Source organism: Camarhynchus parvulus, chromosome 27 (assembly GCF_901933205.1).
Source record: "Camarhynchus parvulus chromosome 27, STF_HiC, whole genome shotgun sequence".
NCBI lineage: Eukaryota > Metazoa > Chordata > Aves > Passeriformes > Thraupidae > Camarhynchus > Camarhynchus parvulus.
The window spans coordinates 1,911,391-1,937,705 of NC_044597.1; the positions used below are offsets into that span (position 1 = coordinate 1,911,391).

Consider the following 26,315-nt stretch of genomic DNA (forward strand, 5'->3'; position numbering starts at 1 on the left):
GGACAAGCCCAGGTGCAGACTGGTCCCAGGAGCAGAGAACAGGTCCTGTCCCTCCACATCCTGAGGATCCTGCTGGGATTCTCTGCTCCAGGACGTGCTGGGTTTGTCAGCCTCTCACACAGAGGCTGGTGCCAGGCACCTCCCAGGCACTGGGGTCAGGAGGAGGGTGGGATGGGCACCAGGGCACCTCCAGCTGGGCACAGAGCCCTCCTCATCTGTTGGATTTTTCTGGTCTAGAGATGGGGTGACCAAGAGGCATTTTAAAAACTTTTATTCCATTTTCATCCTCATGGGAAGGGTGAGACAATACAGATGTTATAATTAATGCCATCACAATTAAAAGCCAACTATTTCTTAATTACAATACAAATCCATTTCCTACACTCACCCATTGCCTGGCTGGTTTCAAGTGCCTGTCCAGACCCTTCCACACCTGCAGCTCCACAGTGCTGGCATTTTGTGGGAGTGTTTTCAAGGGTAGGCATTGCACCTTTATCCCAATGGCCACTTTTGGGGGTCTGGAAATTTGCTACTGAGCCCTTCTGTGAAGGTTTGTGTGATTGCACTTGGGAGGGTTTAACTAGATTTTTAACCCCTTCCCCTGGAGAGATCAGGCTGGGTGTAAAACTCTTCCCTGGGCAGATCAGGCTGGGTGTTAAACTCCCTTCCCTTGGAGGAATCAGGCTGGGTGTTAAACCCCCTTCCCCTGGAGGAATTGGGCTGGACGTTAAATCCTTTCCCTGGAGGATTCAGGCTGGATATAAAACCCCCTTCCCCTGGGGGGATCAGACTGGATGTTAAACCCTTCCCTGGAGGGATCAGGTTAGGTGTTAAACTCTTCCCTTGGGAGGATCAGGTTGGATGTTAAATCCTTCCCCTGGAGGGTTCATACTGGGTGTTAAACTCCCTTCCTTTGGGGGAATCAGGCTGGATGTTAAACCCTTCCCCTGGAGGGATCAGGTTGGGTGTTAAACCCTTCCCTTGGGAGGACCAGGTTGGGTGTTAAACCCTTCCCCTGGAGGGTGTTAAATTCCCTTCCCCTGGAGGAATCAGGCTGGGTTAAACCCCCTTCCCCTGTAGGGTTGTGCATCTGTAGGATGAGTGCCCTGAGAGGTGTGGGGATCCTTGGGGGTCTGCAGGACAAAGGATCCCCACACCTGGCAGGGCACTCAGCCACCCTTGTCTAGATTTGACAGCTGCCTGTCTCGGCATGGGAGGTTTGTCTGGAGCCCTCTAAGGGTCTCCTTGCCCCCAGCATTTCCAGGAGATGTCACCTGTGCAATGCAGGTTTGGTCACTCGTGTCTGAGGGACCTGGGACGTGTTTGGATAGACCTCCATGAGCAGCAGAGCAGCGAGCTGGAGCACAGGAGGGATGTGCTGGGGGCTGCTGGGTGCAGCAGGTGCCTCTTCACCTCTTCCCTGCCCTAACAAGTGCCCGAAGGCAGCGCTGAGCCTTGGAAAGGGGAAGTTCCCCTGCCACAGGCACGGCTGTCCTTCCGTGGGGCACTGCGGGCATCCCGGAGGCTGGAGCCGAGTCCCGGGGGAGGGAGGGATCCCATGGGGATGGAGGAATCCTAGGGAAATAGAGGGATCCCCTGGGGATGGAGAGATCCCGAGGGAATGGAGCCACCCGGCGGGGATGGAGGGATCTCATCGGAATGGAGGGATCCCGAGGGGATGGAAGGATCCCGGGGGGATGGAGGGACCCGGGAGGGATAAAGGGATCCCGGGGGGGATGGAGACACCCAGCGAGGATAAAGGGATCCCTCTGGGACTGAGGAACTGCGCGGGGATGGAGGGACTCGGAGGGAATGGAGGGAACCCGGGGAGATGGAGGGATCCCATGGGGATGGAGGGATCCTGAGTGGATAGAAGGATACCACGGGGATGTTGGGAGCCCGCGGGGATGGAGGGATCCCAAAAGGATGGACGCACGGGCAGGCATGGAGGGATCCCACGGGGATGGAGTGATCCCGAGAAGATGGAGGGATCCCGGGGGGATGGAATGATCCCGCGAGGATGGAGGGACCTGGAGAGGATGGAGGGACTCGGCGGGGATGGAGAGATCCCATGGGAATGGAGCCACCCGGCGGGGATGGAGGGATCCCGAGAAGATGGAGGGATCCCGGGGGGATGGAGAGAACCAGCGAGGATGAAGGGATCCCGCCAGATTTGAGGAACTGCGCGGCGATGGAGGCACCCGGCGGGGATGGCCGGACCCGGCGCGGTGTCCCCGAGGGCTGGGGGGGCGGCGGGTCCCCAGGGAGCCCCGGGGGTTCCCGGCGGCGGTGGGACGGGACGGGACGGGACGGGGCCGCCCCGCCTCCCGCTTAAAGAGCCGCGGCGCCGGGCGGCCCGCAGCGAGCTGGGACCGGCAGCGAGCTGGGACCGGCACCGCCCGCACCATGCGCTCCGCCAAGCCCTGCCGCATCCTCCTCCTCATCCTCCTCCTGCCGCCGCCGCCCGCCGCCGCCTACTTCGGGTCAGCACCGCCCGCGGGCACCGGGGGAGCGCGGGGAGGCACCGGGACCGGGGAGGGCACGGAGCGTCCTGGGGCAGCTCGGGGTGAGCTAGGGCAGCTCGGGGCGACCATGGGGTAGGTCGAGGTGAGCTGGGGCAGGTCGGGATGTTCATGGGGCAGCTCAGGGTGTCGTGGGGGAGGTCGGGGTGTTTTTTGGGACAGTTCAGGGTGTTCATGGGCAGCTCGGGGTGTCCTTTGGGATAGTTTGGAGCGTTCATGGGGCGGCTCGGGGTGTCCCGAGGCAGTTCGGGGTGAGCTGGAGCAGCTCGGGGTGTTCGCGAGGCAGCTCGGGGTGTCCTTTTGGGAAAGTTCGGGGTGACCTGGGGCAGGTCGGGGTGACCTGGGGCAGGTCGGGGTGACCTGAGGCAGGTCGGGGTGTCCTTTGGGACAGTTTGGGGTGAGCTGGGGCAGGTCGGGGTGACCTGGGGCAGGTCGGGGTGTCCTTTGGGACAGTTTGGGGTGAGCTGGGGCAGGTCGGGGTGACCTTTGGGACAATTTGGGGCGTACTTTGGTGCAGCAGCGGGCTGTGGCAGCGCTGTTCCCGCGGATGCTCTGCGCGGGGCGAGCGGCGGCTCCGCGGGGCTGTCCCGGTGCCCGGGCACGTCCCCGTCCCTGCGAGGGGGTCCCGGGCGAGCCGCGCACCTGCAGCGCCCCCGGAGCATCCCCGGGCAGCGCTGGGACCAGGCGGGGACGCGGGGGACACAGGGGACACAGGGGACACGGGGACAAAGGGGATACAGGGAGCACAGGGACACAGGAGGCACAGGGAGCATGGGGATAAAGGGGATACAGGGGGCGTAGGGGGCACAGGGACACAGGGGACACTGCAGGCTCAGAATCACTCGGGCACAGCTGTCCCTGGGTTTGTGTCCTCCCCACACATTTTAATTTATTCGGGATAAAGGCAGAGATGGGTTTGTAACAGGCTGGGTCAATGCAAAATTCCCCATGCAGAGTGTTCAGGGGGTTTTTGCCTTGTTTTCTGTGTGAGCTGCTCCTCAGGCAGGGTTTCCAGACTCTGGTGTTGGTGCACGCATCAGCGAGGGCAGAATAGACAGGAGGATTTGTGACTCAGTGGTTGCAGCACTCAGGGCTGCTCTGGCCTGCCTTGCACACGTGGAGGGTCCTGCTCCACATGCTGGGAACTCTCTGCTGGCTTGGCACTTCTCACCTGGGACACGACTGGTTTCTCACTCCTGCTGCATAAAATAATCTGGATTTTAAATGTATTAATTGCATCATTCAGCCTAATTCACATGGAAGCATCTGCTGGGGGGGTTTCCCCTTTCTCACTCAGTGTCAGCACTCACTCCCTGAAGGGTTGGGTGTTGGATTAATCCCTTTTCTGACCCAGAGCTGGGGCAACTGAGAGGAAAAAATTAAAAACTTTGAAAAATTTAAAAAATTTAAAAACTTTGAAAAATTTAAATTTTTAAAACTTTTTAAGAATTTAAAAACTTTTATTCCATTTCCAGGCCCATGTGAAGGCCATGTGAGACAATACAGATGTTATAATTCATGCTGTCACAATCAGAGCCCACAGTTGGGCTGCAGGGAGAGTTTGGCTTTCCAGGCACAGGGAAGTGGATGAATTTGTGCAGATAACAGCACAGAGCTGTCGCTGACCACTGATCAGGCTGGACTCTGTTAAAGCAGCCTGGGTGATCCTTTGCTCTGTGTCAATGATTTGCTTGGTACAAGCAGCTTTCTGTGTGTACAGCCACACAGAACTGTGTGCTTTATTTGGTTTTAAATGTGCTTTTAAATTATTTTTTTAATTTTATTGGTTTTTTTTTATTTTATTTTAAATGTGCTTTTTAAAATTTTATTTGGTACAAGCGCATGAAACCTGTGTGTGCTGCTTCTTTACTGTGCACAGCTCAGGATCTGAGGCTGTAAAGTCAATTTTCAATGTGGGTTTTTTTTCCCTTGAGGGGTGTCCTGTGTCTTCTCACTTCTTCATCTGAAAATCAAAATAAGAACCCCAAAAGAAGAACTCAGTGATTTGGTGGTGATGAGCAGTGTGATACATGGGTGCTTTCAGATAGAAAACTGAGCTGATAGACTTGAATATTTTAGAAGGGAATGTTTGATGTGGCTTTTTAAGAATTTATTTGGTACAAGCACCTGAAATCTGTGTGTGCTGCCTCTTTATTGTGCACAGCTCAGGATCTGAGGCTGTAGGGTCAATTTTCAATGTGGATTTTTTTTCCCTTGAGGGGTCTGGCACAGGTGTGTCCTGTGTATTCTCACCTCTTCATCTGAAAACCAAAAGGAGAAACCCAAATCTAAGAACTCAGTGAGTTTGGTGGTGATGAGCAGTGTGATACATGGGCGCTTTCAGATACAAAATTGAGCTGATAGACTTGAATATTTTAGAAGGGAATGTTTGATGTAGCTGTTTGGGAGAAAACCAATTTCACACCTAAATTATTACTGAACTGGTGGGGACCCTGGGTCAGTGGTCTGCTTCTGTGTTTAGCCAAAGAGAAGAGACTGAGGCCATGAGCCAAATATTGGCTTTCCAAACACTTCATGGATAAAACCTGCAAAGATTTAAGAAGAAATGAAGGAGGCTTTTGGGTGGCAACGTGCAGAGACAGGAGCTGAGCCCTTTCTGCTGGGGATGTGGCAAAGGTGAAGCACTGCTTGTTCAAAAGGTGAAGGAAATGCCAAGTTTGATTCCATCAGGGCAGAGGTAAAGCATGAAGTGTGTGGGATAGTGCAGCAAAAATGGAACTCACCTTTAAATACACAAAACAAAGCTTTGCCAGAGTGAACACAGCATTACAATGGAGAAATCCAGAGAAACCCAGAATGGGCTGGGTTAGAAGAGACCTTTAAAGTGCCCATGGCAGGGACACCTTCCACTGTCCCAGGTGGCTCCAAGCCCCATCCAGCCTGGCCTTGGACACTGCCAGGGGTGCAGGGGCAGCCCCAGCTGCTCTGGGCACCCTGTGCCAGATTCACCCTCACAGGGAACAATTCCTAATTCCCAATATCTCACCTATCCCTTCCCTCTGGCAATGGGTAGCAATTTTTGTATTGTGTTTTTAGGACAAATTTTTTAGCTCTGAGCCCATTCCCAGTGCCTGGAGCTTTGGCTCACTGGGGTCTGTGCTTGAGCAGGTCCTGGTGCTGGGTCACAGGGGGGAAATTAAACCCTGCTTTGAGGAGAGGGAGAGAAAAGCTGTGCGTGAAACCTGGCCTGGCTGTTGCTGGGGTTGTGTTGGGCTCTCTGGATGCAGGAATCCAGGAGTGTTCACTGTCCTCACCTCCTGGGTCCCTCTGAGCTGGTTTTGCTTCCACCTTGGCTTGAATCCTCCCCCACCCCCCTGTAAAGCATTCCCTCCTTTTCTTCCTTTTCCTCTCATGATGTTCAGCTCCTCAGGTGCTGGGAATGTCTCCAGACCTCATTAAAAGCTCTAAAAGCCTCCTGCTGTCTCCTTGTTCACATTTCACAAGGTGAAAAGGCATTTGGGATGTGCTGGAGGGCAAAGAGCTTCTCCCAGGGCAGAATCCAGAGCAGACCCACCCCAGGCAGGAGGTTTGGTGGGAAGGTGGAAGCACCAAAGCTGATCAAAGTCTTCTCCTGTGGGGCAGGCTGGGACTTGTCTCACCCATGGGCCAGGCTGGCCCCTGCTCCATGGGCAGATTTCTTTAGAATTCACCCTGAAATTCCTGCACAATTTTTTCTCATTCCCTGCTGGAAGAATTTTTTTGGGGCTGTTAGAGGGTTAAAAAGGCACAATTTTTGCTCATTTATATTTAATCTTGTACAATTTTTGCTCATTCCTGCTGGAAGGATTTTTGGGGCTGTTAGAGGTTAAAAAAGGCACAATTTTTGCTCATTCCCTGCTGGAAGGATTTTTTGGTGGCTGTTAGAGGGTAAAAGTAGTTCATGGCTTGCCGGGCTATTGAAGCAGGACCTTGCATAATTTTGGAAACAGCACAAAATGATACCATAAAGTAAATATGATCATCCCTAAAAAAACTGTCCTCAAATCTCTTGTATCCTCCTAGAGGTGTCCAGCTAGCTTTGGTTTCCATCCCATTAGCCCAGTTACCACATCCCATAATTTTTTCTTGGTAAATGTCTTATATCAGCACTCCCCTGATAAATCTGATGGACCAAACACACCTCAAATAACTGGACACTCTGTTATCCAGTTCTGAGCGCTCCTGGAATGGTTTCTGAGGAAATTTCTCTTCCTGTTGAGCTGATAATGAAATGCTGATATTATTTACAGGCTGCACCATTGCTCCTCAAAGGACAAATCCTCTTTCAGGAAGGTTGGTTCCAGCATCACTGTTGTCACTGTCAGTCACACAGTACTGGGGGTTTAAAAAAGAGAGAGAAAGAGCAGAAAGGGAGAGGGAAGGAAACTTTCAGCTGAGATCTGGGGAGACTGAGGATGGAGTCTGTGGTGAGCCAGCAGAAGGGCAGAGGGAAAGGATTTTCATGGATGATTTTTGATTTTCCCCAGCCCCCAGACTCTCTTTAGTCACTATTTTAGTGTAGCACAGGTTCTAAAAACCCATCCCACTGGGTGCTGAGTGTTCCATGCCAGGAATGATCTGGGGAATGTGGCCAGTGCAGAGTTAGACTGAAAATCTGCTTTCCTCTGTAGTGACTGCCCAGCATTGCCCTGGGCTGGGATCAGCCCTGGAACTTGTGGAAACCCAGGGAGTATTTCTGTGTCTGCTCTGGGGTGCCCTGACCCCCAGGGGAGCTCTGACTTTGACCCTCATTCATGGAGAAAGTTTCCCAGACTTCAAGACAGACTGGAATCCACAAAAGTGTGAAATGGATTATAGAGAGCAGTGTAGGTGTATCACTGGGTGAGAAATTGAGGTTTTGGGATTTTTAGTGTGCTGTGGATGGAAGCAAGATGGAGGGCACAGGGTGTCATCCTGGGTTTCTTCTTCATGCTTCTTCTTCCTTCTTCTCCATGGGTTTGGGTGGCATTTTGTAATTGGGCAGAAAAGTCCACACTGGGATCAGTTATTGTGTTAAAAGGGGAAATAATCTAGGTGTCAGTTCTTCATTGGATAGTTTAGCTTTAAAAGACCTTGTACCAAGAGATTGTTGGCCATTTTTGTGGTGCTTTTCCAGCGTGCTGAGCCTGGTATGGACAGCATGCAAAACTTTAGATAAGATAGTAATAAACAAGAACCTGAAGACTGAAAAAATCCAGTGTGTCTCTCTTTCCTGACACAAAACCACCCCAGGAGGGTCTCCCCCAACAGGGGAGCCCCCTGAGAGGGCGTGAGTCCCAGAAGTTGAGGGATTGGCAACAAACACCCCAACAGGAACTGGCCTGGAATTGGGATCCACATGGAAATATTTCATTTTCCTTCATGGAAGGAGTCAAACCAAGGATGCCCAGAGCAGGTGAGGGTGGAGAGCCCTGCCCTGGTTACTGCTCTCCTCCCAAACTGGCAGCTCTTCTGATGCAGGAATTTTATATCCTGTTCTCTGTGGAATTTCAGGAGAAATCTTTTTAAAAAATGAGTCTGGACCTGGACACATCATCTGTTACTGCTCCCAGGGAGGGCTTGCAGCAAACAATCCATCTCGGAGGATTCTGACTCACAGCATCATGTGAACCCATCTGAGGTTTTAATTCCAGCTTTTTCTCATTGTGAGGAGCAGAAACTTGATAGCAAACCTGGAGGGTAACAGGTATAGAGACACCTGAGGGGCTGAGATGACAACTCTGAGAGAGGAAAGTGAAGAGCTTTGATAGCAACTGTTAAATCTCAATATTGATTATGGAGTTTTATAGTTTGGGTGCTCTGGGGATTTCTGCCACCTCCTTTGCAGGAAGTGGGGGTGCAAACAGAGGAACCATCCTGTGAGTGCAACACTCACAGCCCATCCCTTCTCCAGGGAAAGATGGGGAGCATTAAATTGTGCTGTTTCTGAAAGGATGAAAACTCTGGTTTTTGACAGAGCTGGGCACCTCTGTGCCCTGCACAGCCCTTGGTTCCGTCTGTCCTGCCCCACATTCTCTCAGCCCTTCCTGAAATCTCCTTGCAGCTCTCTGTGGGGTGCAGATATTCCTGTGGAACATGAAAGGCCCCTGAAATCAGATATGGAGCCCTGTCGTGGGCTGCTTTGATTCTCTCCTTACTTGGGAGAGGTAGGAAAGGCATATTTTTACTGGGTTTTAAGACCTTTCAGATCCAGAGGACATTGGGCATTGCACAGGAACAGGCTCTCATTAAAAGTCTCTTAAGAAGCTGGAATGTGGCTGGAAGGAGATTAAAGGAAATAAATGAATTTAGCAAAGGGCTTAGGCAGAGAAGGAGAGAGAAATAAAGTTGGGAGATCCTTATTGTTCTTTCAGATTGCAAGCAGGTGTGCATTAATTCAAAGAGTTCACTTTCTTTGCTGTATGATCTGTAGATAATAAACTCTAAATCATCCAAAACCATCCAGTTTGCCTGACTGCAAATATCTGCATATTTTGTATTTAATCTTGTACAAATGTTTGCATGCTCTGATCTCCATCAGATCCCGTGTTGGCTCTGCCCTGATGAAATACAGTTCTGGTGGGAGCCTGCAAAGCAATTTCTGGGCAATTTTTGGGGCTGTCCTGGCTCTGAGAGTGGTTTCTGCTCCCAGCTGTGCCCCTGCCATCTGCATGGCACTTCCTTGAATCCCTCTGCTGCTTGTCTAAGCTGAAATTTGGGTGAGAGATGAGTTTTGGGAGCTGCATCTGTGCTCTGACCGTGAGACTCCTGATCCTGGGAGCCTCCAGCACAGCGATGGAATTATTGATGTAATTTAAATAATTATTTCCTGCTGACATTGCCCTACCTCAGGGGACAAGTGTGAGAGTTTGCACAAGGGAGGCTGTCACAGATAGGTGTGTTCTGGGTAGGTTAGCCACTTGGATTTACCAATTTACTGCTTATTTCATCAGCTGTGTTCTACCAATCTGGTTATTTCTGACCTTCTTTTTTAGAGAAAAACCAAGTTACTCTTAGTGTTGCAGCTTCAGAATTTCAACAATAACAACAACATCAACAACAATAATAAAAAACCACCACCACCACCAATAACAACAACAACAACAACTACTACTACTACTACTACTACTACTACTACTAAAAAATAAAAATTAAAATAAAAAAAAATTAAAATTAAAATTAAATTAAGTAAGTTTGCCTGTGCAGCCAACTATCTGTGTAGGATGTTCCATTACCTCTTTCAGAATTTAAAGTATTGCTGGATCCAGTTTTAGGAAGTGTTTTTCCCATGAAGCTTTTGCTTTGAATGGTGAAAATGATGAATTAGACTCAGTATCTCTGTGTGTGGTTCCAGGCTGTATTTGCTGTGCACTATTGAGGTTGCTCTGGAAATTGAATCAAATTCTCCAAAGGTTTTTATGGTGCCCTTCTTCTACAAATATCAGCACCCAACATCCTTCAGAGCCTGGAGAATGGCAATGCCACCTTCTCCTAAATCCCACTGGTGGGGACGTCCTTGGGACGATCCCTGCCCAGAACTGTAAAATTCAGGCCAAAAGTTGGGGTGGCTTCAGCAATGTGAAGAAAAATGGGGAGACAAAAGCATGAACAGAAGCAGGGTGGCAGACTGAGATGCTCCCTCAGAATCTTTTCCAGCTTCTGGCAGTCTGCACATGCAGAATTTCCTGTGCCAAAGTGTCTTTGTGTTTACTGGTCCCTTTAGGACTTTGTATGAATAAATGGATATTTCAGCATCCCTTGTGCCCTGCATTGAGAAGGGCTGTGAGTTTAATTACAGCCTCATTTATTTTAAGTCTAAAAATTAATAAATGATCACAATTCCCCCTGATTCTTCTATTTTAGAGATCAGAATAATCTCTACTCACTTGGAGGCCAGTCCTGCTTCCACAGCCCTGTGTTCTCCTGCTATCCCTTCCTCTCCTGGTGGGAATTGTGGAAGGTATCCAGCCTATCCTACACAAGTTTTTTGGAAATCTGTCAGCTGTAGATGTCCAAGCAGGCAATTTCATCTGTCTTTGCTCTGTGTGGGCAGTGACTCCTTCCCCTGGGGCTGCTGGTGACAGCACACATGGGTTTCTCCTCCTCCCCATGGCATCAGTCTGGGACTTTGGTGTGTGGTGGGAATGGGATACCAGATCTACTCAATCTGTATTGATTAATTTTCTGAGCTGGTAAAATGCCCTGACCTGCAGCTTCCTGAATATCCTTCCCTTCTTCACCTTTTCCATGATGGTGATCTTAGAATCATCACAGAATCCCAAACTGGTGTGGGTTGGACCTTTAAAGACCACCCGGTCCAGTCCTGTGCCATGGGCAGGGGCACCTCAGGGCGGCTCAGAGCTCCTGCCCAATGTGACCCTGAATGATCCTGATGGCTCAGGTTTTGGCTTTTCTATTTTTCAGGTTCTGAGCTGCTTTAGTGGGTGGGTCTGGGCTTCACATTAGCAAATGGTGAGCTCTCTGCGCAGAGTAGGCAGACAAAACAATTCCTTCTCTAGCTGGGGACCAAGGACAAATGATCCAAATCTCAGCCCAAGAGCATCAACAATGTGGGCTGAAGAGAGAAAAACAAAGATGGGATTTTGTGGTTATTAATTGTTGTGGTCTTGTTGTGGGTTTTAGGACAAGGTGAGAGATGAGAATTGACTCCCAAGTTTTTAGACGGTTGATTATGATATGATATGATATGATATGATATGATATGATATGATATGATATGATATTATATTATATTATATTATATTATATTATATTATATTATATTATAATGATATGATATGATATATGATATGATATGATATGATATGATATGATATGATATGATATGATATGATATGATATGATATTACATCATATCATATAATATCATATCATATCTTATTATATTATATTATATTATATTATATTATATTATATTATATTATATTATATTATATTATATTATATTATATTATATTATATTATATTATATTATATTATATTATATTATATTATATCGTATCGTATCGTATTATATTATATATTATAAGAAAACTATATACTAAAACTATACTAAAGAAAGAGAAAAGAGACATCAGAAAGCTAGAAAAGAATGAATAATAAAAACATGTGACAGACTCAGAGAGTCTGACACAGCTAGACTGTGATTGGCCATTAATTAAAAACAATTCACATGGAACCAATCAAAGATGCACGTGTTGGTAAGCAACCTTAGACTACATTTTAAGCTATCAGATAATATTAATAAATATATAATATAATATAATATAATATAATATAATATAATATATAATATAATATAATATAATATAAATTATATTATATATATATATATATATATATATTATATTAATATATTAAAAAAATATTTTTAATAAAAATATATAATATTATATTAAAACAGATAATTAATACAAATATTAATTATTTTCTGAAGTTTCTCAGCTTCTCAGGAGAAAAATCCTGGCAAGAGGATTTTTCATAAAATATGACAGTAACAGGACTTCATAGGATGGAGCTGTAATTGGACAATTAACTCCAATATGCAAATGGAGCAGAACTTATAAAAGTGAGAGACCCCGTGACCTGTGTGGCATTTTGTGACCATTTGAGTTCATCTTGGGTTCATTTTGTGACAATTTGGGTTCACCTGGGATGCAGAACTTATAAAAGTGAGAGACCCCGTGACCAGTGGGGCATTTTGTGACCATTTGAGTTCATCTTGGGTTCATTTTGCGACCATTTGGGTTCACCTGGGGTGCAGCCCTGGCTGGGCTCTTGTGCTGCCCAAGGTGGATTTATTGAGGCCTCCAAATAAATCCCTACTTTATTCTTTGGCTCTGTCTAGGATCCATTGAGGCTTTTTAATAAATCCCTACTTTATTCTTTAGCTCTGCCCAGTCTCTGTTCTAGGGCACCACTCCCAGCGATGTCCTCCCTAACTCGCCTCCTCTCCCGCTTCTTTCCCTCCAGCCTGACCGGGAAGGAAGCCCTGACCCAGTTCCCATCCCTGGGCGCCTCGGGGGGCTCTGGCCCAGGCCAGGGCCACGTGAAGCAGTGCGAGCTGCTCCAGCTGTCCCGCAAGCAGAGGCGGCTGTGCCGGAGGGAGCCGGGGCTGGCGGAGACGCTGCGCGACGCCATCCGCCTGGGCGTCCTCGAGTGCCAGTTCCAGTTCCGCAGCGAGCGCTGGAACTGCAGCCTGGAGGGACGGCCCAGCCTGCTCAAGAGAGGTACAAGGTAGTTGGTGTGCAGGGAAACCCTGGCTGCAGCACCCGGGGCGTCCCAAATTAAATCTGACATGAGGTCGTGGTAGAGATGGAGACAACACAAAGCAACACGCTCCATTGTCAGAAGGCTTCATTCAAACTGTTTTATTATGGCATGCAAAGTTTTTATACACTCTTACAAAGCTCAGAAGTTTACATTTATTGGTCACCAGAGACAAACAAAGTACTTATTGGAACAGGCAGTTGCAGGTTTCTCTTATTTATCCTTCTTTCTTTCTTGGTTTATCTGTCAAGGACCTTGGTAGGAAATTCTTTCAGGGGTAAACATGGATCCTCTGATCCAACTCCTCTCTGGCTCACAGAAGTTGTTGTAAAACCTCTTCCACCGCTGGTGTCCAGGGAAACTCTGGATTGTCCCAAATTACATCTCACACGAGGTCGTGGTAGAGATGGAGACAACACAAAGCCACACTCCATTTTCAGAAGGCTCCAAACTGTTTTTGCAAACTGCATGTTTTTTATATGTTCTTAGAAAGCTCATAACTGTTCAACTATTTTTGCAAACTTCATGCTTTTTATACATTCTTAGAAAACTCATAAGTTTACACTTTAGTCACTTTACTCAGACAAAGCACTTATTGGAATAGGCAGTTGCAGGTTTCTTGCATTTCTTCTTTCTTTCTTGGTCAACAACCTTGGTAGGAAATTCTTTCAGGGATAACATGGATCCTCTCATCGAACTCCTCTCTGGCTCACAGAAGTTGTTGTAAAACCTCTTCCACCGTTGGTAACCAGAGAAACTCTGGATTGTCCCAAATTACATCTCACACGAGGTCGTGGTAGAGATGGAGACAACACAAAGCCACACTCCATTTTCAGAAGGCTTCAAACTGTTTTTATTATGGCCTGCATGCTTTTTATGCATTCTTACTAAGCTCATAAGTTTACACTTTACCCATTGGTCACCAGAGACAAAGTGCTCATTGGAACAGGCAGTTGCAGGTTTCTCTTATTTATCCTTCTTTCTTTCTTCGTCAACAACCTTGGTAGGAAATCCTTTCAGGGGTAAACATGGATCCTCTTTTCAACCTTCTCTCTGGCTCACAGAAGTCACTGTAAAACCTCTTCCACCACAGGGTCAGTTAAAGAAAAAAATCCCTTTAATGCCTTGGATATTCATGCATGTAAACCCCTGTTATTCTCAAATACAAAATTTAAACCTGTTTGCTGTTTGAAAAAGCTATTTATCTGCATGCAGACATCTCAGTGCATGCTGACAAATCTCTCCTAAGACTTTTTCACATAAATTTGGAGAAATTTGGGCAGAGTGGACAGAAGACCCACTGGGTTTTTTTTCCCCAAATGCTTTAGATGAAGAAATTGTCCTGTAAGGCCTGGATTTGAGCAGGGAAGGATAATAAATCCTTCCAATGCTTGAGAAAAATACAACGAAGATGGACACTGAAATTATTTCTTAGTAAAAATTCCCAGAGAATGCATATAGGATTTGCCAGACCTGCCCTGATCCAACCAAAGCCTGACTGTAACAGAGCCTCAGCCCTTCAATAATTTCTATTAGCACTCACTAAGCTTCAGCCTTCAGATTCATTGAGTTTCAGTCCTTTGATAATGTTTAGTAACTCAATGTTTTTAAAAAAGGACCTGAAGAAGCCAATATTAATTTTGATGAAAATCAATGCTAATTTTAATTAACATTGGGATCGAAACTTTTTAATGTTTCCTTTTTAAAATATCAATTTTTATTACATTAAATATCAACTTAATATTTTGTTAAGTCAGGACATGCAAGATCAGATTTTCTTCATTGCAAGGCTCTACTGTGAATTTTTAGCAAGCAGTGGAAGGAGCTGTTCATGATAATTTTGAGTGTCTTTCTTACATCTGCACCTTCATCAACCTCAAAGAACTTGAAAATGACAATTGAATAATCCTCATCTTCAAATAGCTGGAAAACATTTAATTATCTGGCAGTGGCATGCCTTAACATTTCCATGGGCTCCCAACTGACAAAATAAAATATCACCTGTAATTTCAAACCTGTTTTGGCAGATGGGGATAAGTGCTTGAAAACTTTTATTACACAATCTTAAGGATCAAATGATGATTTAATACAGCCAGGTATGCTGTGTGCAGCCCCTGTGTGACAGGACACTTGGCTGGGAGCAATTATTAGTTCTCATTTTTCCTTTAGCTTGCAAAGGGGTTTGTTTCTTTCATAAAGAACATGAACATGGCTTTCAGCTGCCACTTTTGATCTGTTTGTGACATTTGTTGGAACTTTCTTGGAAATTGTTGGTCATGCAACTCTCCCCTGTCAGTCAGGTAGTGATGAGGCATTTTAGGAATGTTTAAATCATTTGATATCTCCATGGTCCTAGGGAAACCATGAAGAAAAATACAGATTTTTAGCAGTCTTAAATGGTCTTAAGAGTGCAAGAGAGTGGAAAAGGTCCTTCCCAGTGAGATGGGCCAGGTGAAAAGCCACAGTCAATTTGCAATCCCAGCTGACAAACTTGTGTGACTGATCTGGATCATCAGTGCTTTTCCTGCTTCTAGAGATGCCAAAAACCAACCAACCAACCAACCAACCAAACAAACAAAAAAATAAGCCAAGGGTTTTCTGGCTCTTGAAATGCCAGATTTATTTTACCAGTCTACACCATTTTTTACCCTTGATAGTTCTCTGGGTACAACTGGAAAACTCCTTTTGCATTATCTGCAACCTTTATGACACCTCTTACTCCTCAGTGATCCATGCAAAATCCCCCTGCATTCATTCTCCACTCCTTTAAAGATCCATGGAAAGAGTTAAATGATTTCAAGCCACCTTGTTACACAGGGGCAGTTGGTGTCTTTATAAAATCATGGAAAGCAGTGATGCCCTTCTGACATCCTGGGTGTGCCATTAAGGGCTGCTGGAAGTCAGGCGAAGCAGAATTTCATCTCAAACAACTCAGTGATCTGGGAAATAAATACCTTTAGCAAAGAGGTCAGAGCCAGCCACTCACAAAATTATTCTTGAGAAATGAGTGCTCTGCAATCCTTCCATCTCTTAATCCACTCCTTTGCCTCCTGCTGGTTGGACTCTGACCTTCCAGCAGTGGTTTCACTGTTGTCATGAGCAATCCAGGGGTGGTACAGCAGAGGAGGGGTGACTCACAGACACAGAATTTCCATGATGGGAGATTTGGAGGAAAAAATTCTTCTGAGCAAAAAAGCCCCGAGCAGTTGGCATTGGAGCCAGCCCTGCTTTGAGCAGGAGGTTGTTCTGAAGACCTCAAAAGTCCTCCCATCCTAAATATTTCTATATTTCTATGTCTTGTTTTTAGTTTTGCTATTGTTTTCAGAGAGATGCCTCCTCCACCTGCTCTGAAACGCTCACATTCCTTCATTACAGCATGGAAAACTCTGACTCTGAGCATCTTTCCTTTGTCAGAGTCACCCCACAGCAAAATTCCTCCCATTACAATTTTCCCTGTGGTCTGGAGCACACCACAGCACACAACAGTGCATTGCAGCAAAGTCCTTCTGTATTTACAGGCTGCAGAGCTAAGAAATCCTGCTGGAGAGCTCAGGGCTAGGCTTGGACACATGGCAGGTCCTACCAGAGGGAGCTGCTTTGCTGCAGCCTCCTGAAATCCATCTCTGTGCTGGATGTTTGCAGCCAAACTGCCCCGCAGAGACATCTGCACCCAGATGTTCCCCCTGCACCAAGAGTTTCAGGTTCCATTCTGTCCCTGACAAGAACTCAGTGGGGTCAGGGCAGCGACCCATCCCCAGCCCAAGCTCTGAGAGCCCAGAATTGGCTCCAGGCCACACTGCCTGTGGTGACAGGAGCTCTGTTGTCACTGTGAGAGGAGACATAGCAGGGCACAAGGAGCAGCCTCTGTTCAGATCCCAAATTGTGCTCCTTGGAGCTGATTGCTGCCATTTGTGGCGTGTCCTCCTGAAAATCCAGCAGCTGCTCTGCTGAAGAACAGCTTTTACTTCCCTCATTAGTTCTGTGAATTAACAATTAAATGGTGATTGATTCCTCATGACAGAGTGAAGGGAATCATCTTAGACTTTTCGGACAAGTATTTGGCAGCCTGGTGGTGTTGAAGCTTTGTTTGAAGGAGAAGGAGACGTTTCAACGTCTGCTGGGTATCTGCAGTTGCTGCTGTCTGCAGTGGCCTGACCACAGCAATGGCCTCTGATTTCCAGTGGGCTGAAAACTGGCCAGGAAAACATGGGGAAACCAAAGCATCTGAAATAGCAGGAGCAGTGTGGTGATCCACAGAGTCAGATTTAGCAGGGGCTGTGGAGCCTGCTGGCTCCTCATGGCATGGGAAAGGGCCTCTGGAATGCTCTCCTCACCTCTGGGATGTCAGAGAGGGTGTTGGAAATCTGGTAAGCATTTGGAGATAGGCTGCTGGAATGATTTAGCAGATTTAGGATCTCAAGTATCCGTTCTCCTCTCTTAGTTCCTCTGGAGAGGGTGAGGCACTGCTGGAAAATGTGTGAGCATCATGCTGCTGTCCACAGCCTGCATTGACCATATCCCATTCCAGCTTTTACAAAACTTTTGGTGGATTTGGTGACATTCTTTCATTATCTTTAGAGTACCCCGAGAAATTTTGCAGAGGATCATCGACCAGAGAGATTAATTGCAAATTATTGCCCCAGTGGCCATGGGGCAATGTTGAGGCAGGAAGCAGATTGTTGGTTGATCTCCTTGTCTCCTCCATATTTCCCCAGCTCTCCCCTCATGTCCATGCTGTTGGTAGATCTTTATCTAAAATTCTGCAATTCCAAAGAGGTCCTCTGAAGTCTATTGAAGTTGCTAATGAAGCCTCTCCATTATGTTCATGATTAGCCACATTTTTCATTCTTCTTGCTGGCAACCACCAGGAGAACTCTTTGTCCTGGTCTCTTGGTCATGTTTATGGTGGACATCACTCAGATTTCAGCTCTCAGTGTTCTGATCCACTGTTACAGTAGGATGGGAATTCTCTGAGGGAACAGAATGATGGAGACATTTGAGGCTGGACTTGGTGAATTCTAGAAGTGGTTTCCAAGTCTTGGTCAAGTCTCTGTGGTTGTCTCTCTCTCTCTCTCCTATTATTGGGGAAAACAGATTTTCCTTCTGATGTGGAAGGAAATTTGGAATTTTCCCATGTGGAATATTTGTTTGCTTCATTATGTTTTCTTCCATGCAATGTATGAGTGCTCTATCTTCCATAAACCAATTTTTTGTCTATTTTGGCTGATCTTATCTGTTCCTGCACTCAGAGCTATTGATCAGTCACCTGTCTCTCTCTTCCTTGCACTAATTCCTAAATTTTAGACTTGCTAAACAATTTCCCATTAATAGATTTTTTCTCCCTGCAAATGAACTCTAGAGGAAATATTAAAATTTTCCCCAGGGCTGAAAAAGAGAGGAGGTAAATATAAATAAATAAAAATATTTTGGCATTTGGGTCAAGTTTGTGTCAGTCAGAGTTTCTGAAACTTCTGTGAAGCTCGTGAGTATCAATATTCCTATTCCTGTCTGATCTCATGTCTCTACATGAAATTTTCATTCAGCCACTGTACTTTGTTTCCTGGTTAAAATGTCATAGTCACACCATGACCTAAGGGATTGAATCCTGCTTTGGGGAGGAGAACAGCTTCAGAACCTTTACAGTCACCTGGATCCCAATGTCCCCCCAGGGGTAGGAGGCATCTTTTGAATCTGCTCAATCACTCAATGCACTTCTGGAATGCCAAAATTGACAGACAGTGCTCGGCAGAGGGCAGGGGAGGGGGAAGAAGATATGCCTGACACACCTGGCAGGGAATTATGAAGGAGAAACCTGGGGTATCTGAGGCAAACCATGACATCACCAGTGTTATGTTTGCCCAATTATCCCATCAATTAAAAAAAACCAAACAATATTTGAGGTAGCAGCAATTTTAATGGAATCATTTAGAAAATATATAAAATTGGATACACTTGAAATATTGACAATAAAATTTGATTAAAAATAAGGGATAATTTGGTTCCAATAACAGCGCATAAGCAAAAGATAAACTGCAGGGTATGGAGTGCAGGGCTCTGGACCCCGGCCACCTCACGTACGAACTTGCCAAGTGAAGATTCCCCCTTATAAGCCAGGTGTCAATGTCATCTCCTCCCATTTTCGATTCATCACACTTCTACCTCCGCCCTCATCACCACCTTTACCGCGCACGCCCCACCACTCGTTTTGGTGGTCGCACCAGTCTTTGGGGGTCATTTTTGATGAAGGCCTCTCCTCTTCTTCAATGTCCTTCAACTCACCCTTGGGTTACACATGCATACCAAGCCAGTATAATGTAAGCCAAGACTAACATAATATTATATTTAAGCATCAAAGCAATAAATCTCTTATAGCTGGCATTTTCCTGGGACCCAAGCAGATTTTCCCTTCTTTCTGTTAATTTTTAGTAACTGTTATCTCTTGCTTTTTCCTGCCTTGAACATCTGCAGGACAAAGGGGGGGTGGAACCCCTCCTCTCCCTTTCTTTCTTGGCATTATGTGATAAAGCCCCGATCTTGGCCTTATCACCGAACGATGCAGCATAGTCCGGTTACTCAGTCCCTCTGGGAGACAGAGTGCCCGAATACCCAGTCAGCTCACAGCCGCCGCAGGCTGCCCTTAGCAAGCTTAGTGATTGTCAGCTCTCCAGTGATTCTCAGCTCTCTTAGGATTTCAGCTCTTTGCTTGCTTGCTAGGGCACCTTTGGCTGGGGCAGAAGCAAACACAAGAGAGGAGAAGGAGAGGTCCTGGCGGTTCCACAGTGATGGTTTACTGGGGAGTATGTAAAGGGCTCCAGCAACAGCTCTTCTTCTGCCGAATGGGCTAAAACAGCCCCTTTTTATAGGGTATAGGGGTATTCAAACTTGTCCAATAGTAAGGGTCAGGGAAAAGTGACCTATGAGGTTACAGAGATAAGCTATGGAGAAAGGAGTAGAAGACAGGAGCTTATTTTGCTGTCTCATCATGACTCAGCAGTTCCTGCTGTTAAGTCTCAATCCTCCATGGAGCTCTCGTAAGCTCCATAGAGCCTGCTACAGCATTACACCTTGTAACTGTTTTATTATTTCCAAACATTAATTACTGCACCAATATTGATTACCGTTGTCAATTTTGCCAGCACGAATCACACCTATTTACCACAACCAGCAACCCTTGTCCCCTGCAGGTTTTAAGGAGACAGCCTTCCTGTACGCCGTGTCCTCGGCGGCGCTGACGCACTCGCTGGCGCGGGCGTGCAGCGCGGGGCGCATGGAGCGCTGCACCTGCGACGACTCCCCAGGCCTGGAGAACCGCAAGGCCTGGCAGTGGGGCGTCTGTGGGGACAACCTCAAGTACAGCACCAAGTTCCTGAAAAAGTTCCTGGGCCAGAAGAGGATCGGCAAAGACCTGCGGGCCAAGGTGGACATCCACAACACCAATGTGGGCATCAAGGTAGGAGCTGCGCCTTGGCGGGCTTGGGATGAAGTTTGGGACTTTTCTTCCAACCCATCCTGTATGTGAGAGGAATTTTCACTGCCCTGCTCACAAACCAGACCTGTTCACCTGTGTGTCCTGGGCCTTGTGGTGCTGAGAGTCTCCTGAGCTCTTGGATGAGGAGATGCATGTTGTGTGGCAGAGGAGCATCCTGTGTCCTCCAGTGGTAGCAGGGTGGGTGACAGGGAGACATAGCACAGTGACAGCTGTGAAACTCCACAGCTGAATGACTCCAGGGGTTATGCCAGGGCCACAGGGGGTTCTGAGAACAGCTGGAGTTTAGAGCTGGTGGCATGTGTGAAGCTGATTAAAGACTGAAACTCTTGAGATCAATTATGAGTCTGCTGGTGACTTGCTATGGTACGAGTCCCGTCACAGGTTTGGGTCAGGGAGATCATCAGATTGAACATTTTCACCTGTACGTTACAGGCTACTGACTCAACATCATTGTCTTCCGTTTACTGAGTCAAATTGATTGTTTAATTAGAGCACTGTCTTCATTTGAATACACCTAAAGGAATTCACCATGTTGGAGATACTCAGTTTTATGATTGACTACTCCTACTGCGCCAAGTAGAATTAATAAGAACTTATTTGGTGTTCAGCTGGTTATCCTCCTCAGGCTATCCACTCTCTGGTTCACCTGTCAATTCTGTAGCTTTTCCTCTGTTTGGTGTGTTTTTTTGGTTTTTTTTGGGTTCCTTTCTTTTGTGTTGTTTCTTTTGGGGGTTTTTTGTTTGTTTGTTTGTTTTGGGTTTTTTGTTTTGTTTTGTTTTGGTTTTTTGTTTTGGTTTTTTTTTTAGTTTTGGGTTTTTGTTTGTTTTGGTGGGGATTTTTTAAGTTTTTTGGGGTTGTTTTTTTTTGTTTGGTTGTGGTTTTTTGTTTTGCTTTTTTAAAAATTATTATTAACATTTTCTCCTCCATAATCTAGAAACAATGCCAATAAAACTGAAGCGCTTGCAGCTGTCTGCGATCTGAGCCGCTGCCTCTACCAGAACTAGGCCCGGGCAGGTAATAACCACCTACTTTTCTTCCTCACTAGGCGGTGAAGAACGGCCTCAAAACCACCTGCAAGTGCCACGGTGTGTCGGGCTCGTGCGCGGTGCGGACGTGCTGGAAGCAGCTCTCGCCCTTCCATGAGATTGGGCGGCTCCTGAAGCTGCGCTACGACGACGCCGTCAAGGTCTTCAGCACCACCAACGACGCCGTGGGACACTCGGAGCTGGCAGGGCCACACAGACACGGCCACTCGGGCAAGCAGCCCGCCCTGCCGCGCCCCACCGACCTGGTGTATGTGGAGGACTCGCCCAGCTTCTGCCGGCCCAGCAAATATTCCCTGGGCACCGCGGGCAGGACCTGCTCCCGCGAGGGCAACTGCGACAGCATGTGTTGTGGCCGGGGCTACAACACCCAGAGCCGCCTGGTCACCTTCTCGTGCCACTGCCAGGTGCAGTGGTGCTGCTACGTGGAGTGCCAGCAGTGCATGCAGGAGGAGGTGGTCTACAGCTGCAAGCAGTAGGGACAGCCCCAAGGGGCAAGGCGAGTCCAGGGGAGCAGCAGGGAGACAGGGACATGGCTCTCTGCTGTGGGGTCAGGGTAAAGGTGAGCACCAAATGTGTGCTGTGCTACACCAACCTCAGCGTTGAGATGCCCAAACCTCAGCGTGAGATGCTCCAACCTCATCATTGAGATGCTCCAGCCTTGGCGTTGAGATGCTCCAACCTTGGCACTGAGATGCTCCAGCCTTGGGTTGAGATGCTCCAGCCTGGGTGTTGTGATGCTCCAGCCTGGGTGTTGTGATGATCCAACCTCAGCATTGAGATGCTCCAACCTTGGCACTGAGATGCTCCAACTTCAGCATTGAGATGCTCCAACCTCATCACTGAGATGCTCCAGCCTTGGGTTGAGATGCTCCAACCTCAGTGTTGAGATGCTCCATCCTTGGCGTTGAGATGCTCCAGCCTTGGGTTGAGATGCTCCAACCTTGGGGTTGAGATGCTCCAACCTCGGTGTGACATGCTCCAGCCTCAGCATTGAGATGCTCCAACCTCAGCGTTGAGACGCTCCAGCCTGGGGAGAGCCCCTGCATGAGCAGGGAAAACCAGAGGTTTTTTGTTGGATATGGGGTCAGGAAGGAGGGACAGAGAGCAGAGGGGATGTGGGCACAGCAGAAGCCCTGATGCAGCCACAAATGTCCCTCAAGTTCAAACTTGTACTCACCTGTGTGGGAAAATCCTCCTTCTGCGCCCCTCAGGTTTACTCATGGAGATGCATTGAGGTGGTGACATTAGGACACTGAGGTCTTGTGCCCTGGATCCTGCAGAGAAGAGGATTAAGGGACTGGGGAGGCCACAACCAGACTGGCCCAGGTGTGGCAGGGCCAGCCGTGCTCCTGCACCAGGGCAGAAGGACTCTGGCAGTGGGGAATTGCCAGTGCCATGCCCTAGGAGCTGGCTGAACCCTTTCTGCTGCCAACTCACCCACGCACTGCTGAATAATCTCATTTTGGCTCAAGAATTGTGCCTCAGAAACACCAGCTTACAAAGGGAGCTCATGCCCATCACCTCCCAGGTCTGTAGTTTGGATATTGGACTCCAGGTGCATTTTAACCTTGCTGTTCCAGGTCACCTGGAACTGCTGCAGTGACAGTGTTTGAGCCATAGGAACTCAGCTGAGGGCTGTGAAGTCACCCCTCTGCAGCACTTGGCCTCCCAGGGGGTATTTATTGGTGGTGATCCAGGGGATGGTGCCAGTTATAAATCTCTCTTCTTCCTCCTCCTCCCCAATCAATCAATCAATCAATCATCTTTTTGTACTGTGTGCAGCACACTCTGCCTGGTGCCTGAGGTGTGTCACATCCCACAGTCCTGCCCTGTGCCAATGACAGGTAAAGCCTCTGAAAGGGAATTAGGAACCACGGGAGCCACTGAAAAATTTGCCAGTCATGAGTCACAATCCCTGCCCTGAGAAGCTGGGTATGTCCAGCCCCTGGGTATGGTCCAGCCTGTGCAGGGTGAGGGAAGGTGGCCTGGGGAAAAAAGCACAGGCTCTTATAGAGTCATGAGCTTACTTTAAACCTTGTTTTTCCCTTTGATTTTTAGCTAAACACACCAGACCCAGCCTGTTCAGTTCCTTCGGCTGATTTAGGGAGCAGTTTTGGGAATGGCATAGGCACCCCCTGACCTGGCCACCAGGTAAATGGAGGTGTAGCACAGCCTCTCTGGGTGTGCATTTTCTGCTCCTGGGTTTTCCTGGTTGATCCTGCAGCAGCTCTGGATTGTCCCTGAGGTAACAAACCTGCTGTATTTACTCTGGGTACAAACCAGCCAGAGTGCAGATGGGCTGGTGCTGCAAAGAATATTGGAACCCTAAAGCTCAAATCCAAATTCACTGGCAGTGTAAGGGGTGAAGATGCTGGTGTGGGTAGCAAGATGGACTCATCCACAGGTGGAATTGGGCTGAATTCCAGCAGGATGGAGCTCTCCCCAGAGGTGTGGGATCTGCCTGTGTGGATCTGCAGGAGTGGAGCAGCTCAGCAACTCATTACAGCTGCTCTGAGCAATCCCCTGCAGTGAAGAATGTGTGTTCACACTCTCTTTACCTTGACTTTGTTGCCCTTTTGGTTTTTACAACTGTTTTTGACTTCTGCTCCCTCCAGTGCTGGCACGGAGCAGTCTCAGGCAGATCAAGCATTAACTGGCTGTTTGGAGGCCACTTCCCTCTCACCAGCTACAGGTCCTTTAAAGGGCTTATTCCTTTTTATCCCTTTTCTGGCTCACGTTGACTTGAACTGAATTAAAGAGTTTATGACAGACATAATACTGCAAATAGGCTTAATTAGCCTTACTTTTTTTTTACCTCCTAAATACCCAAGAGCAGACCATTATTTATATGTTGCTTTTAATCCTTTTGGAGTTGAAATCTTCCCACGAGTCTCAATTTTGAGCACTCAATGAAAAAGCTTCCAAATAAGCTAAAATTGGCATTGTGGGTGAAGTGAGCGGGGAACTTGCTCTGGCTGAACTATTGATCCCAAACCCTCTGCCCCACTGACCTCCAGCCTTGTCCAGCACCAGAGAGGGAGGGAATACCCCAATTTGGGAGGGTACTTTGGGATCCCATGCCATTACATGGATCATTCCCATTTAAACAGGATCTGTGGCTCAGTGGAAAGAGTTGGATCCCATTCCTTGGGAAACAAGTGGAGGAGGCACCACTCTGTCCTCTTGCTTTTATCAAAGCTGCACAGGAATTGCTGAATAAGAACTGGACAAAACCAAATGTCAGGGAAAAATAAGTTTCTTCATGTACCAAAGGGGACTTTTGGAAATTCTTTGTCCTGTGTGGCTTACAGCTGCTGGAGAAGATCTGAGGAAGAGATGGTTCAGTCTCTGGTACCCAGGGGTGGGTTTGGGCTCAGTGGGCTGTGGAGGTTTGGCATTGGGCTGGAGTGAATTTGGGTTGTTCACTGTTAAACCAGGTCTGGACAAGGACATCTGATGTCCCCCAGTTTTGCTCTGGTTAACTCAGAGCCCCCTTCAGCCCCTCCTGGCACTGCTGCAAATCTTCCTGTCCAACCCCTGCCAGGCAGCCCAGCCTCAAGGGCTGGAAACAAAATTATGAACATTGATGGGAAAGAAATAAATAATTACAAATGCCCAGTTTGAGGATTGGAAAGAGACTTGAGCATAGTTTTAGTTTGAGGCAACACTGATGTCAATCTGTTTGGTGTCCTTCAGCACTGAGTTTTTTAGAGATGGTCCCATGGGTAAGGGAGGGAAAAAGTTTGCTTGGGACAGATATTGTGGTGGTTTTGAGGTTTTTATTTCATTCAGTTGTCCAGGGCTATTTTGTTGGGTTGATATTCCAAATGTGATTTAATTCAACTGACACCAGTGGGAGCAGGGAGCAAAACCTGAGTCTGTATGGCCCTCAATATTCTTAGGCTTGAATTGTATTTTGCTCTGAACCATGAACAAAGCTCTTCTGCCACCTCCCGGAGCTCTGGGCTGTGTAGATCTGGAAGTCCATTTGGACTTTTTAGTTGTGCCACACACCTTAAATGTACTGCAAATCCTGTGGATTTGGTTATATGTGTAAATGACTGGAATAACAAGGGGATTGCATTAGGTCTTGACAAAGAAATCTTCTCACCAGCAAAGCTGAAATCTCATACCCTGCCTATAAAAAAACCCTTTTCCAAGTGCAAATGTACCTCATTGACTACTGATGGTAAAAGTCTGAGCTGCACAGGCTTTGCTGGGAATGTTTTGGTTTGGACTGAATCTTCTCCTCTGCACCTAAAATCCAAATAACCTGGAAACAGCCATAGCTCCAAACCAGGGTCCTTACTGCACACACAGGGGCTACACTGCTCACACAGGTTTGTCCCTGTCCCTGTTCCTGTCCCTGTCCCTCTGTGGACTTCCTACTCCAGCTTTTATTACCTCTCCTGGTGTGTTGCATTCCCGGGCTTGGTGGTCATGGATCCAGCATGTCTGTTTTATGGGGGAAATTGAAATCCACCATCCATCCATCATCCATCCATCCATCCATCCATCCATCCATCCATCCATCCATCCATCCATCCATCCATCCATCATCCATCCATCCATCCATCCATCCATCCATCCATCCATCCATCATCCATCCATCCATCCATCCATCCATCCATCCATCCATCCATCCATCCATCCCACAGGCTCTCCTGCAAGTGTCACTCTGCACCTCGTGTCAGACGTGGAGGACAATTTCAGCCAAATAAAGATGTCACTTAAGGAAAAAAAAAGTCTGTGCTTTAAGGGAAAGAAAACTTATGTCTACCTCAAGATGTATAACTTGTGTGACAAGAAGTATGGGTGTTATTTATGTTTCTTGTATTTCCTCTAGAAAGAAAGTGGTGCTATGGGGTTTAAGTTGCATTACAATCCTGCTTGTACCTTGTGTTAATTTTTATAAATTCATTTTGATTATAATGTGTTGTCCAATGTTGCACAAGTGTCTGCATTGCTGTGTTCTTGTCAGTCAATAAA

General features: G+C 47.2%; 1 protein-coding gene across 1 annotated transcript; it reads left to right on the forward strand.

The window, feature by feature from the left end:
- Positions 1-2,375: 2,375 nt before the first annotated feature.
- Positions 2,376-26,315, forward strand: WNT9B (Wnt family member 9B). Its single transcript, XM_030966481.1, has 4 exons — positions 2,376-2,483; positions 12,495-12,751; positions 19,976-20,241; positions 21,326-26,315. The coding sequence occupies exons 1-4, from the start codon at positions 2,407-2,409 to the stop codon at positions 21,800-21,802; spliced, it is 1,077 nt and encodes a 358-aa protein (XP_030822341.1). The 5' UTR covers positions 2,376-2,406; the 3' UTR covers positions 21,803-26,315.

What these genes read in the sequence shown, in the direction of transcription:
- WNT9B (XM_030966481.1), top strand. Translation starts at nt 2,407, where the DNA reads ATGCGCTCCGCCAAGCCCTGCCGCATCCTCCTCCTCATCCTCCTCCTG. An exon ending in GCCCAGCCTGCTCAAGAGAG is followed by an intron (nt 12,752 to 19,975) that starts GTACAAGGTAGT and finishes TGTCCCCTGCAG; the next exon opens with GTTTTAAGGAGACAGCCTTC. An exon ending in ACACCAATGTGGGCATCAAG is followed by an intron (nt 20,242 to 21,325) that starts GTAGGAGCTGCG and finishes CTTCCTCACTAG; the next exon opens with GCGGTGAAGAACGGCCTCAA.